Raw genomic sequence first — 14,035 nt, forward strand, 5'->3', positions numbered from 1 at the left:
TGAGATTGATGTCTAATTCGCCTCGACTAAATAATTTACCAGCTTAATTTAACACTAAAGGAAACAATAAAAACAAAAGCACATAATAAATATATTATTTAATATAATTTCTTCTATTGGAAATAAGTACTATGTTTTGTTTGTGGTAAAATATAAGCTTAGTTGACATAAAGTGCACCAATCTATGCATTTTATCTATGCTTTGTTCAGAAAATAATGTTATGAGTAAATTATATTTTTTTTTATAAATACAATTTTTATTTGACTAGATAAATATATAAAATAAATTTAAACTTCCCGTATTTAGTTATTTTGTTCATTTTCATTTTATCTTTGAAATTATCTTATTTTTATGATATTTAACTTTATTATTAAAATATAAGTACAGAATAACTAATGCTACATTTCAACAAAGATTTAATCCATTTTCTGATTTGAGAAAAGATGAGATAGACATAAAATTAATTAGTTTGATTTTCTTGATTAATTTGTTAACAAATTCATACTTTATTGCTTGAAATATTTTTATTTAAATATGTAATAAATAATTTTACAACACATTTATTTATTTGAAAGAAGCCATTTGTTTTTTTACCACTTGAGTTATATTTATTTTATTTTAATAACTAGTTTCGGAGGCTATGCTTCCATCTTTAGGTCTAAATATAAACTCAATAATATTTAGACCTGAAGATTCTGAAACTACTTGTTAAAATGAAATAAATATACATAACTCAAGTGGTAAAAAACAAGTGTTTTCTTTTAAATTTAATAATGTTTTACCACAAAGTGAATGCCGAAACAATTAATTAACTACTTATTTATAACAAAATTTGTTCTTGAACTTGACTTTAAATAATACCTACTTAAATAATCTAATCCAAATGAAAATGGTTAATATAAATTAATGTTTTTTTCTTCTTCATTTCTTGACACCTTAACAGTTCAAAGCCCTTGAACAGGTCACCATTGGAGGAACGGAGCAGGTACAGGAAACACAATCATCATCTCCGAGTACCGAATCTCCAATATCCATGGTTTCATTTCCATACTGGCATTTCATATCCGGATTGGAGTTCTTGGTTGATGCAGTAAAGTCTATTTTGTCTTCCTTGTTGACTGTGAAGATTAAAAAAAAAAGATTTATTATTGTGTTGGTACATTAAATAATTAACAATTAAAATATATAAAATTTGTGAGCGACCCATCATAACATATGGGATTAAATGCAGAGCTGACACTGCAGTAACAAAAAACCGGCTAAGAGTGTCAGAAATGAATACTCTAAGGAGTATATCTGACAAGACGGCTGTAGAAACATAAAACGCAGTAAGGGACATTTTTTTGAAGTACGTTTTTTTTTGCATTTTTGGACTTAGTAGAATCTACTTAGTCCAAAAATGCAAAAATAACCTACTACAAAAAATGTCCCTTACTGTGTTTTGAGTTTGGACAGCCGAAGAGTCTACGAGATAGAATAAGTAACATCAGGATTAGAGAAATATGCGAGATCGAAGATGTCGTTAGGTGGGGAACGCAACGAATAAGGCAATGGTATGCGTGGAGAATGGAACCATCCACATTCCCCTAAATTGTACTGCACGGCTAACCCCAAGGTAGATGACTCCTGGGCAGACCACCAAAGAGATGGATCGACTTCACAGGAGGATAATCCCTCTTAAAAACAGACCACAAGGCCTGCACCAAGCAGAAGAAGTTATATTGCAGATAAAACATATTTATCTTCAAGATGTAAATAAATCTCATCGGTAAGGGTTATAGGAGGAAGAAGATAGTGACTTACAGCATTTCCAATCAATAGGACAGCATTCCCTGGATTCCAAGTACACCGGAGCACATCTGGACTGGACCTCATCAGCTCTGTACAGCTCTATTCCACAGTTGATAGTTTGGCACCAGGGTCCGTCCAGAGATCCATCGTAGTCCTTGGTGCACACACATTCCTTGCACGTCTTCTCAGGGTAAAAGCGCTCCCCTTCCTTATAATCCTTTGATGCCCATGTGCATGTGCTAAGATTTGCTATAGCAACACCATCTAAATAATATATGAAAAAAAAATCATATATTTTTTTTATATATTGTATACAGATTTCAAGCAAATGTACAAAAGCAACGTTGTTGACTTTTATATTTATTATGATTTGTTATATGTATTTCAAAACTTTGTAAAAGTAAATGTCACATCACTTAAATTTGCTATAATCCAAATGTAGAATCCTCATCTATATTGAGATGATTTCTATGGATTATACCATAGACAATTTTTTGAGGTAAGGAATTAAATATCTATGCATGCAACTTTTTGTAGTTTCTAAACTGACATTTGAATGATCAAATAATGCTCAAATGGAGTTTTCATTGTTAACTTTCTGTTCTAGGTTGTACATAAAAAATAATAACTGAAATCTAGGCATTGCTTATTATAATTTTATGGAACACATTTCTTCTTACCACACACTTCATTTTCACTACAGCAGCTGTCCATTTTGTATTGTTTGATACATTCATTTTTGTCATCGGGAGAACCAAAATTTTCTGGGCATTCTACACTGGCACACGAGAATGCACTCCTAAAATAAAATATAAAATTACTGAAAAGAAGTTCTTTGGACGTTTTGTGCCAGATATGACGTAAAATATGCGTAAATAAATGAATACTTACTTTCCATCGTAAGATTCTGCGCAAGTACACTCGACAGAACATTTATGATCGTTGACACTTTTGTCGATTCCCTTTCCAATGTCATATTCCTTATTCCTAAAATGAATCATAAATTTTTAGTTTACATAAATGAAATGACATTTTCAGGCGTTTCCTAGCATGCTAAATTATATAGGAAAGAATCTCACAAGCATTCACGAAGTATATCTTATTACTTGCTTCAACATCAACCATTAATGGTCGCCTTATGAAGTTTACAGTTAACCCCCCTATAACGTTGAGATAAATTGCGCGTTATCGGAGGGAACGTTATAGGAGGTTAATGTTTTAAATTGTATTATAACATTTTAGCCGACGGATATGGCTGAAATGAGTCAATATTAAATTAAAATACAATCTAAAAACATTTATCCTTATATCGTTCCCTCCGATAACGCGGTAGTTATTTCAACGTTTCAGGGGGGCTTACTGTATTTGCATTTCGAATATTGTCATTCTATCCATAATTTTCACATCAATAATTGGTAGAATGGTGAATATCACTAAAACTAATCAACGTAAGCTAGAGATGTGATTGACAGGTAACTGTTATTGTTCGGTTACCCAATTAAGATGGTATTCGTTGCTTTTTCTCGGTTTATATTTTATTCAGCTAATGTTTTGTTTTGTCAAATTGTCAAACATATAAAGAGCTAGAAATACAAAACACTTAACCAAAATTGTGCACTGGTTGGCGTGATTATATTTAAATGATCGAATCTTAAAATCTAATGAAATGAGACGTCATTTAAAATTTGTTCGCCCAGTAAATACTCAGACAACCATGTTCCTTTCTCAATAAACTTTTTATCTGTTAGTGTAAAATCTTGATAGAAACTAGTTCAAATGATTAAAGAAAACACTTGTTTTTTACCACTTGAGTTTTATTATAGACTACATGTTTCAGAATGACAGTTATTATACAGTTATTATACAGACCTGAATGATGGAAGTTTAACTTCTGAAACATGTAGTCTATCATAAAACTCAAGTGGTAAAAAACAAGTGTTTTCTTTAATCATTGTAACATGTCTTACCACAAAGTTAATGCCGAAACAATAAATAGAAACTAGTTCCAGAAGTTCGGCAAATACCAATTTTTTGACACATAAAAAATTTTTAAGCTTCTGTAATATTTAAATACCAAACTGAAATTATTTCGACAGACACTACATGAGCAATATTTGAACAGTTTGCAAATTTCGGAATTTTCATTCATTTTCAAATAAAATTTACGTGTGCATATAAAAAAATGTGTTTTAGTTCGTTTTAGTCCTTACTTGTAGTAACATTTCTTCGGGTCGTCAGCTTGCCTAGTGAAGGGACAATCGTATCTCTCGACACACCTTCCGTTCCTCTTGGAGAATATCGGTTTGCATCCCAACTCTATGTAGTGAGCGAGTCCCATGTCACATTTAAGATCAGACACCGGCTTCTCCGTATCTAAACAAAAAAATTAACATGATTTTTTTGTCGTTTCAGTAGTGGAGTTTCTGAAATTCATGATTTTTAATTACCTAACGTCCAAGTGACTCTGAAATCTAACTACAGATTATGCAACACCTCTTATCACGACCCTACTCGGACTTCAACTTTTTAGTTTTATAGCCTATGCCTACTCTTTATGTTGGTGAGTGGATTTACTCTTTATGTTTAAAGTTACTATAATTTCATGTAATTCATGAGTGAAGATTCTAGGCAAAAACACTCGCTATCTCGCTAGGGGCATGAGTTTATATATTTAATTGATTCTAAGTTAGCAGTGAAGTTACTTAGGTGTTTGATCTATGATTTGTAATTTAGTATTTATACAGCAGGGGTGGCCAAAGCGTCGACAGCGGTAGACTTACCGACCCCTTAACTAGTCCAGTAATGAACGATTTAAATAACCGAACCAAATAACGACTTTTAAAAATAATTCATTATTCGGTTAATGAATACGACCACTTAAAGCTATGTATACATATAAATATACATGTATACATATGAATGATAAATGTCCGAATGGTGATATAAGGAAATAATGCAAGGCCGAGATAAGCATTATCGATAAAATTAAGAAAGGTGTGTCGAGATGGTTTGGGCATGTAAATCTCATGAGCGAAGAGAGAACAGTAAAACAAATTTTCTGTATGTGACGAATGAAGTAGGAAACAGAAACAGTGGAAGACTGACGAAACTTGGCTTGCTCAAGTATCTGAAATACTTGAAAGCTGACAGGTCAGGAGGCCAAAAATGTTTGCAAAGACAGACATAGTGGTGTGGCTATATATTATATTTAGAACAAGATTCAAGGAAACAAAATTGACGAGCAAAAGAAGCAATAAAAGAACAATGGAAAATTAAAATTACCATAAGCTTGTGGAATATTTTTATTATTAAAAAAACAAACAATATTCTTATATTTTATTCTATGGTATGATCTTTAAATTAATGGAAAATTTAAATGAGTATATTTAAACTTTATCGATTGGGTATTATAAACCCTAAAATAACCGCTACCAAGGTTGACTATGAAGGAGACAGTTGAAGGAGAGACTCAGACATAACATTTCTATAAGCCTCAGTAAGCCGACTTACCGAGAGGCTTAAATCTATTTTTATATATGTCAGAAGTCAAGCATGAATAAGATATGACACTTTTGTCATTCGTGTATAAAACAAGAAAAATCATTATTTAATTTTTTTATTAAATCATTTATTTTTAAGCGACACGAGATAATTGCGTCACTAACTATAAACACATCAATAATGAGATAGGTTTCTCAACTTCAGATGAAACGTATATCGTTTTTATATGAAGGAAGATCTGAGGAAGAAGTCTGAGCATCCCAGGGCTAGCGACTTGGCATTTGGCTGGCTGAAGTGATCACTTATTATACTTGTGTAACGTTACCATTCCGGTCATTATTGAACCTCCATAATATATACTTTTTTGGAACTTGTATATTTGCAATGGTCTTGGGTTCCTTTCACACGTAGGTTTTTGAACCGAAAAATTTGAAAGAATGGCTAATAATGGTTTTACCAGTTGAGAAATTTGTGAAGTGTATAATTGTTTATAGCTTATTCTTGTATCAGTTACTTGAATAATCCTGTGTTTTATAGAATAAAAAATAATAATTGACGTAAATAATGTTTTGAATGTTAATTTTTTACACTGTTTTTAACTTTTTAGGACAGTTTCGATCCGCATATATTTATTAGAATAATGAACGCAGCTTAATTAAACTCTAAACCGTCTTTAATAACTTAAAATCATAATTAAAATTTCGACAACATTGATAAAAATATGCGCTCATAAAAACTTGATGTCTTTTCGGCTGTCCAAATTTAAAACACAGTGGGGGACATTTTTTTGTAGTACGTTTTTTTTTGCATTTTTGGACTAAGTAGAGTCTACTTAATCCATAAATGCAAAAAACGTACTACAAAAAAAGTCCCTTACTGTGTTTTGAATTTGGACAGCCGTTTTGTCTTTCATTTCATATTATGGTCGTCAGAATCGCCATTGAAAATAATTTATCTTTATTTAACAAAAACATCTGGAAAAAAATATATTTATTTTTTTCTACATAATTATCTGTGTATTATGTGTACAATTAATGTATTTAAAAAATTGGGAGTATGTAATTAATTTTAAAAAAGTTAGTTATTTTATTTCCTTTTGACTAATTTCAATATTTTATTTAGTTTTCATCATGCACTTTACAAACTATCAAAATCAAAGTTCTTTGACCAAAAGAGATATGTGTTAGATTTTGTTTGATGTATTTTTGTGTAATGAACCTTGTGGTTCTCCATACGTGCAAAATTCCCAAATAAAAATATTTCTATGCTTTTTCTAGAGAAGAAAATAATATGCGTTATAGGTATAACTGAATTATGTATGAAATGGTAAATGACAAAATAAAAACCGACTACGGAAATCCGTATATATTTCTTCGAACAAATAGTAGAATTACGAAAATTTGAATCACAATGAAATTGATTTAATTGGAGTGTTATTTTATGCAAAAATCGATTCGTTTGCATCAATTACCATACGTGCATGGTCAAATAATTCATTCATATAGCATTATTATGTAATAATCTGTTATTTGTCACCCAATGTATGAAAAACCATTTTATTATTTAAATTGTTAAATCACAATAAATAACGGTAAAAATTACAGTTTTTAATATTATCACTTCATTGTATACATCAGTAGTATTCAACCTTTCCGAATTCTTACAATACTTTTGGTGGGATATTAAAATTGCAAATAAAAAAAAACACAGAAATATTCACAAATCGCTCACTCCTTTCAATACATATATAAAAAATAGTCAATTTTTGATATATGTATTGAAAGGAGTGAGCGATTTTCGAAATGCCCAGAAAATGTACTATATCCCAGCAAAAGCGGCATATTTTTAAAATAACAATTACCCGCTACAGGGCAGAACGTGTTCATTTCGCATTTTGAAGAAAATTTATTGTTTAATTATTTTTTAAATATACTAAATATTTTTCAAATGGAGAAAAAACATCAGGTTTTGCCTAAAAAGATCTTTTGCTCAGTAAAAAGTTAAATAAGTGGCTTCATATTTATTTTGAATAGATTTAAATATATTTTTAAACTTTAAACACGACCTCGTGAAAAATCACGTTTTTTTTTATATATGACGTTGTTGAAAGGAGTGAGCGAAATGAGCTACTAGTACTTTTAACGGAACGAAAAAGTGATTAAGATGGTATTTGTTTAGTAAATATTTTTTATTATTTGGACACAATTGTGCATAGGATACTGATTTGTATTGACGAAGTATTATCATATTGATCGTTATTTACATGAAAGCAAGGTGATTAATCAAGCGTTTCAGGTACCAGTCCTGGATAATATTAAGAAAATTAAAATTAAATGTGAAAATTATCTTTAATTATAAATCATATTTATGATAATTTATTTTTTACAATCGTATTAAAGCAAATATGGAATACTAAGTGAAATCAATTATGTATGTGATAAAAAAAACCCTTTTTAATTTATTGTTTAAATTGCGCTCTTTCACTTTTTTTGAAAAATTATGCGCACCTTTTAATATTGTAGGTGCAAGAATATAAGATAATATTTGTGAAACCTTGGTTTTAAACCACTGGTGTATATTAACGAAACCAGTTTCGCAAGTTCTATGACCAGAAGATAGTTCTTCTTCCTACACTTACATACCTTTTCCTTCTCATTACTAGTTTAATGATCTTCTATACACACCATATCAAATAACTACATACGTTAAAGAAGTATTTCTTTAAAGTCGCCATAAACTTAAAAACGCACAATGTGTAAAAATAAGTAACTTTTATTTTTTGCTATAAAATAACAATAAATAAATTTCCGTTTTTCTTTATAATGATTATTATCAAAAATGTATAATTTTACATTATAAATTTAATCTTTTTTTTCTATGCTTTACAGTTTGCCTAAGGAAAGGCGTACTCCTGATAATCACGATTTTAGATAATTTAAATAGCGACATTTTCGTAAAATACTACCTCAAGGGCGCTTCTACAAAGTTATGGAAATGATTAAGCCAAAAAATGGGTTTTTACTCTTATTAATTACTTTTTTTTTTAAATCTACATTTTTCCAATTGTTAATTTAAAAAAATAATAATATAACTCTAGATCACTTAACTACCCTACAAAATGGTGCATAGGGCACTGCATCATATAAACGCAGTGTTAACATGATCGTTAAACGCATGAAGGAAAAGTGATCAGTCCTCCGCTTCAGGAACCAGTCCATTAGAGTGAAACAAAAATCACTTATATTTATTTCACCCCTTCTAGAAATTAAACCCGGGACCTCCAGAACGGTAGCCAAGCGTGCTGACCATTACACTACGGAGGCTGACAAAGTACAATCCTTACAAGTAATCAATATTTATTTTTGATTTATTCGTATTTTTTTGTTAACTCACCAGCTGCAAGTGTAAATCCGAGAAGGCACACCATCAAGACACAGGACAACGCCATGATTAATTAATTATTCACACAGACACAATATGATAATTATTGTAATCAGTACTGATGGGAGCCACACGTATGGCCTATCGGACGTTTCACAATCTACTGGTCGGCCTAGACTGTGTGACTCTTTTATATGTATACAGAAATGACAGAATAGCGATATTAACAGCATATCATAAGTACGGAATCGCCTTGAAATAGCGTCGGGCAAATGGCTTTATCAGGGATCGCACCAAAATATTATACTATGCTGGTTGCAAAATTAGTCATATATCCGATATATTATGGTGTTTTCTTATCGTTCTGACAGTAATATATTGTTTACTCGTAAAATGTAATTTATTATTTTATCTACCCATTTATAATACATTGAAATAACAACCTATGTTGTATGAAGGTGTCAATAATTACAAAGAAAAGAAAATTAATATGTATAATAGTACTAGGTCCACCTTCATAGTGTGGTGGTTAGCGCCATTGTCTATCGTGCTTAAGGTACAGGGTTTGATTTCCAGAGGGGATCGAAATAAAAATTATTATTTCTCACTGTTATAATATTCATATTCTTCAATAGTACATAAGGCACTGCATGGTATTGACGCAGTGTTATATTGATCATTACTTACATGAAGGCAAGGTGATCACTCATGTACTTGGGCCAGTCCAGGGTTTTATGAAAAAATAATATTATTTTACAAATATTGGATTGTAATGGATTTCACTCAATAAAAGATAAACAGTTTGAAAATAGTAAAATGAGTGTGTAAAAATACTTGTTCACAAATCTGAGTTTTTCTCCATTTATGACTAATCTCAACATTTTTTAACATCTGAACATAGATGAAGAAGAATATGGAAGTCTAGGTATTTACAGGGCTATATATCATTAATCTCATATATTATTAATGTACAACATTTTGAGTGGGTCAAAATACTTGTTCACAAAATCTGGATTATCTCCGATTACAGGAATTATTTTCATATTGTTTTTTGACATCTCATCAAAGATGAAGAAGAGTATGGAAGTCTGGGCATTTACGGGGCTGACGACCGTCATAGGCTGGTTTAAGTGATCACTTTACACACGTGTAACATTCACCAATTCGTGTTTCGATACATTTAGCATCAATAACTGAGTTTGATAACGATACTGAATGCATCAAAATACATCACAAAAGCTTTGGATTAAAAAAAAATGCATATCGTAGTCATACAGGAGAAAGTGACCAAGTGCATTTTTTAAGAAAACCGTGATCATTGACTATTTGATATCTTACTGGCTTAATATTGCCCTGAAAAACGTCCCAAAGGATTTTAAACTTGTAAGTTTAATATATTGACTTGGTAAAAATGACTAACTGCATTGATGTTTATTTTCTTGCCAAGTAAAAGTGACGTAAATGGGGCCTCCTGAACATTTTACGTTTTGGTAGTTAGTCACTTTCTCCTGTAATTAATATAAACTTTTTTTTTTAAAATTATTTTCAATTAATAAAAAAATCATGAATACTTATATAAAATTATAAAATAACAGAGTTCAATAATGACGATGAATGCAGCGAAATACGTATAGATCTTTTTATAGAAACACATTTTTAAAATTCCCCATATAAAATAATTTCTAGCTCTATACAATAACTACATTAGTAGGTCAGTGCAAATTAAATTTTCCCGTATGTCCGCATTTATAATTGTCCTGTTCATGCTTTTTTTTTGTCTAATGTGAAAATAAACATAATGCGGGCATTTTGACATTAAAAAGCGTGAATCCGTATAAGGTCAGTTTTTGGGTACAGTGGAAATTCGATAATTCGTCATTCCATAATTAGACATGCTCTATAATTCGTTCCCCCCACGCGAGCAATCAACAAGAATCAACCAACAACGCCAACAATAATTAAGAAGATGACATTTCTTATAAAATTGTTGATGTTACAGTGCACAAAGTGATCACTTAAACCAGCCAATGACGGGTTTGACAATGCCCAGACATCCATATTGACACCTCAATAAAAATCTTTAATATATGTTGAGATATCAATGAAAACCACCCAAAAAATATTTTTCTTATTTAAAAATAAGCCGAGTTTAATAGTATGTTGGTCTCTCAACATTGATGAAGAAGAAGATGAAAGTCTGGGTATTAACGACCCATCCTAGGCTGGTTTGGGTGATTACTTTATACACCATTCTTCATTCGATCTTAAAACGTTTCTTCGTAAGTAAATATTTGTATTTACACTTTTCGTTTAAGAATTTTACTCTGAGTAATTAATGTTTTGCTAACTTACTAACCATTTCGCCGCTTCTAGTAGCCAGAGAGAATAGAACGCCAAACGACTCTCTCTTTGCTACCATTCTTCGCCTCTTCCTCATTCGTGCATTTCCTCATATGTATGAGCAGATGCACGGATGTGGAAGAAGCGGGTATGTATCCGCCGATTATTTTATCTCCTGACCAATTGACAAGTATTTGACATATTTGATCATGTCAAGTTTCTCGGTCTTCCTCTGATCCTTTCGCTTTCTACAACTTGTCGGGCTGTGGTCCCGTGGTTAGTGTCGCGGACTCTTAAGTTAGAGTTTCTCGGTTCGAATCCACTCTACCACAATTTGATACCTATTTCTAATAATGAGCCGCTTAGGCTCTCAGAAATAGTATGAAGTTGAAATATCTGTGTAAATGATAAAATTTGTTTTACCGTTCTTTCTCATTCGTTCCTCATGTCCTAACCATCTCAACAAATCTTTCTTAATTTTATCGATAATGCCATCATTCTCAGCTTTGCATTCATTGTTTCGCTTATAATGAACAAATATAATACTTAGCGTTATAAATGGCGAGTCACACAAAACCTTGATTAAAGAGACATTAATAATATTTACGGTTCGACAACTTCAGGTTCATGCTATTCAGAGCAAAAATATTTTCTAAAATATGGTGACCTATTAGACCTACCTTAGAAGGCGACCTCTTTATTCACTGGATAATCAAAGTAATAAATCTCATAATTTTTATTTGAACCTATAACTTTGTGATTTTTCATTTTATAATTAAAATGTAACTTTGTTTTAAAATAACTTAATTATAACAAAATATTTAAAGTGATTTTATAACAATGTTACATTTTAATTATAATAAATCTCAAACTACTTTTATGTAAACTATATATGTTTCATCTCAAGTTATAATATTGATATAATCTCCGTGGGGTGGATAATCCATTGTGATTACAAAATTAAAAATTCTTGAAACTATGTATTGAAGTGTTTTATTGTACTTCCATATTTATTGTTCACCCTTAGAATAGAATAAGTAGAATCTACTTAGTCCAAAAATGCAAAAAAAACGTACTACAAAAAATATCCCTTACTGTGTTTTGAGTTTGGACAGCCGATCGACCCTTCGTTGTGGGTGAAGCAGGGATCATAGTTGTGTACTAGAGGATTTTTATACTTTATACTAGTTTATTGCTCAACTACATATAATATAATACTACATTGTACGTACTTGAAGTGACTTAATATGGTTATATTAAGTATATATATATATATATATATATATATATATATATATATATATATATATATATATATATATATATATATATATAATAAAATAAAGCCCTTATCCGCACCCCAATGATGCAAAGGGCACTGTGTCATATAAACGCAGTGTTATCTTGATCGTTTACACATGAAGGAAAGGTGATCAAGCCTCCGCTTCAGGTACCAGTCCATGGTAGTATTGAATAAATATTACAGTGAATAAATCACTTATATTTATTTTACCCCCCTTGGGAATCGAACCCGGGACCTCCAGAACGGTAGCCGAGCGTGCTGACCATTACACTACGGAGGCGGACAAAATGTATATATATATATATATATTTTATATTGTTTATACATATATATGAATATATATTTATATATATATATATATATATATATATATATATATATATATATATATATATATATATATATATATATATATATATATAACCGTCGAGAAAAGGCGATTCAGTTGGCTTGGCCATGTACTCCGCATGCCTCCCGAGAGCCTTAACCAAGCTTGCCTTTTTTACAAGGCATCAGGTTCGCGCCGCCCAGGACGACCACTGCTGACAATTCGTCGGCAGTTCTCGTCAGAACTTCGGGACGCGGATCTGACTTGGGAGGATGCAAGGGAGCTGGCAGCCGACAGAAAAGCCTGGAGACAGTTTGTGGACTCCATATGCTCCACCTAGGGAGCGGATATGGTTATTATTATATATAACCGGGTGCATATTTATTTTATTATTATGGAATATTGCAAATTTTAACGGTATTCAAGAGATAAATAATGAAATTCTTCTGCGAGAAGTGTTTTGTTGACTCGATTTTGGAAGATGCTGTGAAAGTTTTAAGATAAATGTCAATATTTATAAATTGTTTTACATACTTAAGTGTATATCCATTAAACTCTTGAACTAAGTATTAATTAGCATTGTTTCGATATTACGAACATATGTACTTACTGTAAGGAATTTGAGATTTCTAGGAATATGATGTGTGTTTATCATACGTTTGTGTAATGAATGATATTTGATATTCAAAGCTAAAAATTATGTCAAAATATCGAGAGAAAAAAATTAAAGGGAATATTTCGCAAAACCTCTAGAATTTATGTTTTAATTTTTAAATCAAACACAGATTTTTTGAGTCTACTAAGTTGTATTTTACTAACAAAAACACATAAAAATTTAACATTGTGACAATTGATTCGCCTAGTTATGGCATTTTCATTGTTTGATTTAAAAATTAATACATAAATTAAATTGGAGTTCTACAAATTAAACGTCAAATCAATAAATAAACCTCTAGAAGTTTATCTGCAGGTAGGATAGTAAGGATAGGGAATGTAAATGTGAAAAATACATCACAAGCTTCTTCTCACTGACTCCATCTCAACATATCGTCTTTGTAGAGTATTACGTCACCTATGCCATGCCTTCGAATCATGTTATGTTTCTGCAGCATCCATGTTTTTTTTTGGTTTTTCTTTTAGATGTCTTTCGAGGAAGATCCATGGCAATCGCCTGGTTTACAATATGTTCAGGTTCGCTACATTATATTAAAATACACCTCAAGCACCCAGACTAATTGAGAATAAATCTTTCTTGAATTTATTATGCAATTGGCTAGAACTGAACCCGCGACCATAGTTTGGCAGTCGAACGTCTACCCAACTATGTACTAATATTTTGTTTGTTCTTGTTTTTAATTTTTTCTTTGTTTGTTTTCCCACTCAAGTCCTA

The 14,035-nt window shown here is 31.1% G+C and overlaps 1 protein-coding gene across 1 annotated transcript; it reads right to left on the bottom strand.

The window, feature by feature from the left end:
- Positions 1–83: 83 nt before the first annotated feature.
- Positions 84–8,843, bottom strand: LOC148310425 (uncharacterized). Its single transcript, XM_088258445.1, has 6 exons — positions 8,687–8,843; positions 4,003–4,165; positions 2,684–2,779; positions 2,473–2,591; positions 1,805–2,056; positions 84–1,119 (listed from the first exon to the last, which is right to left on the bottom strand). The coding sequence occupies exons 1-6, from the start codon at positions 8,739–8,741 to the stop codon at positions 938–940; spliced, it is 867 nt and encodes a 288-aa protein (XP_088114571.1). The 5' UTR covers positions 8,742–8,843; the 3' UTR covers positions 84–937.
- Positions 8,844–14,035: the final 5,192 nt, after the last annotated feature.

The sequence above is a fragment of the Brachycentrus maculatus genome, unplaced genomic scaffold, assembly GCF_059751285.1.
Source record: "Brachycentrus maculatus isolate JH-2025_06_01 unplaced genomic scaffold, ASM5975128v1 h1tg000096l, whole genome shotgun sequence".
Taxonomy (NCBI): Eukaryota; Metazoa; Arthropoda; class Insecta; order Trichoptera; family Brachycentridae; genus Brachycentrus; species Brachycentrus maculatus.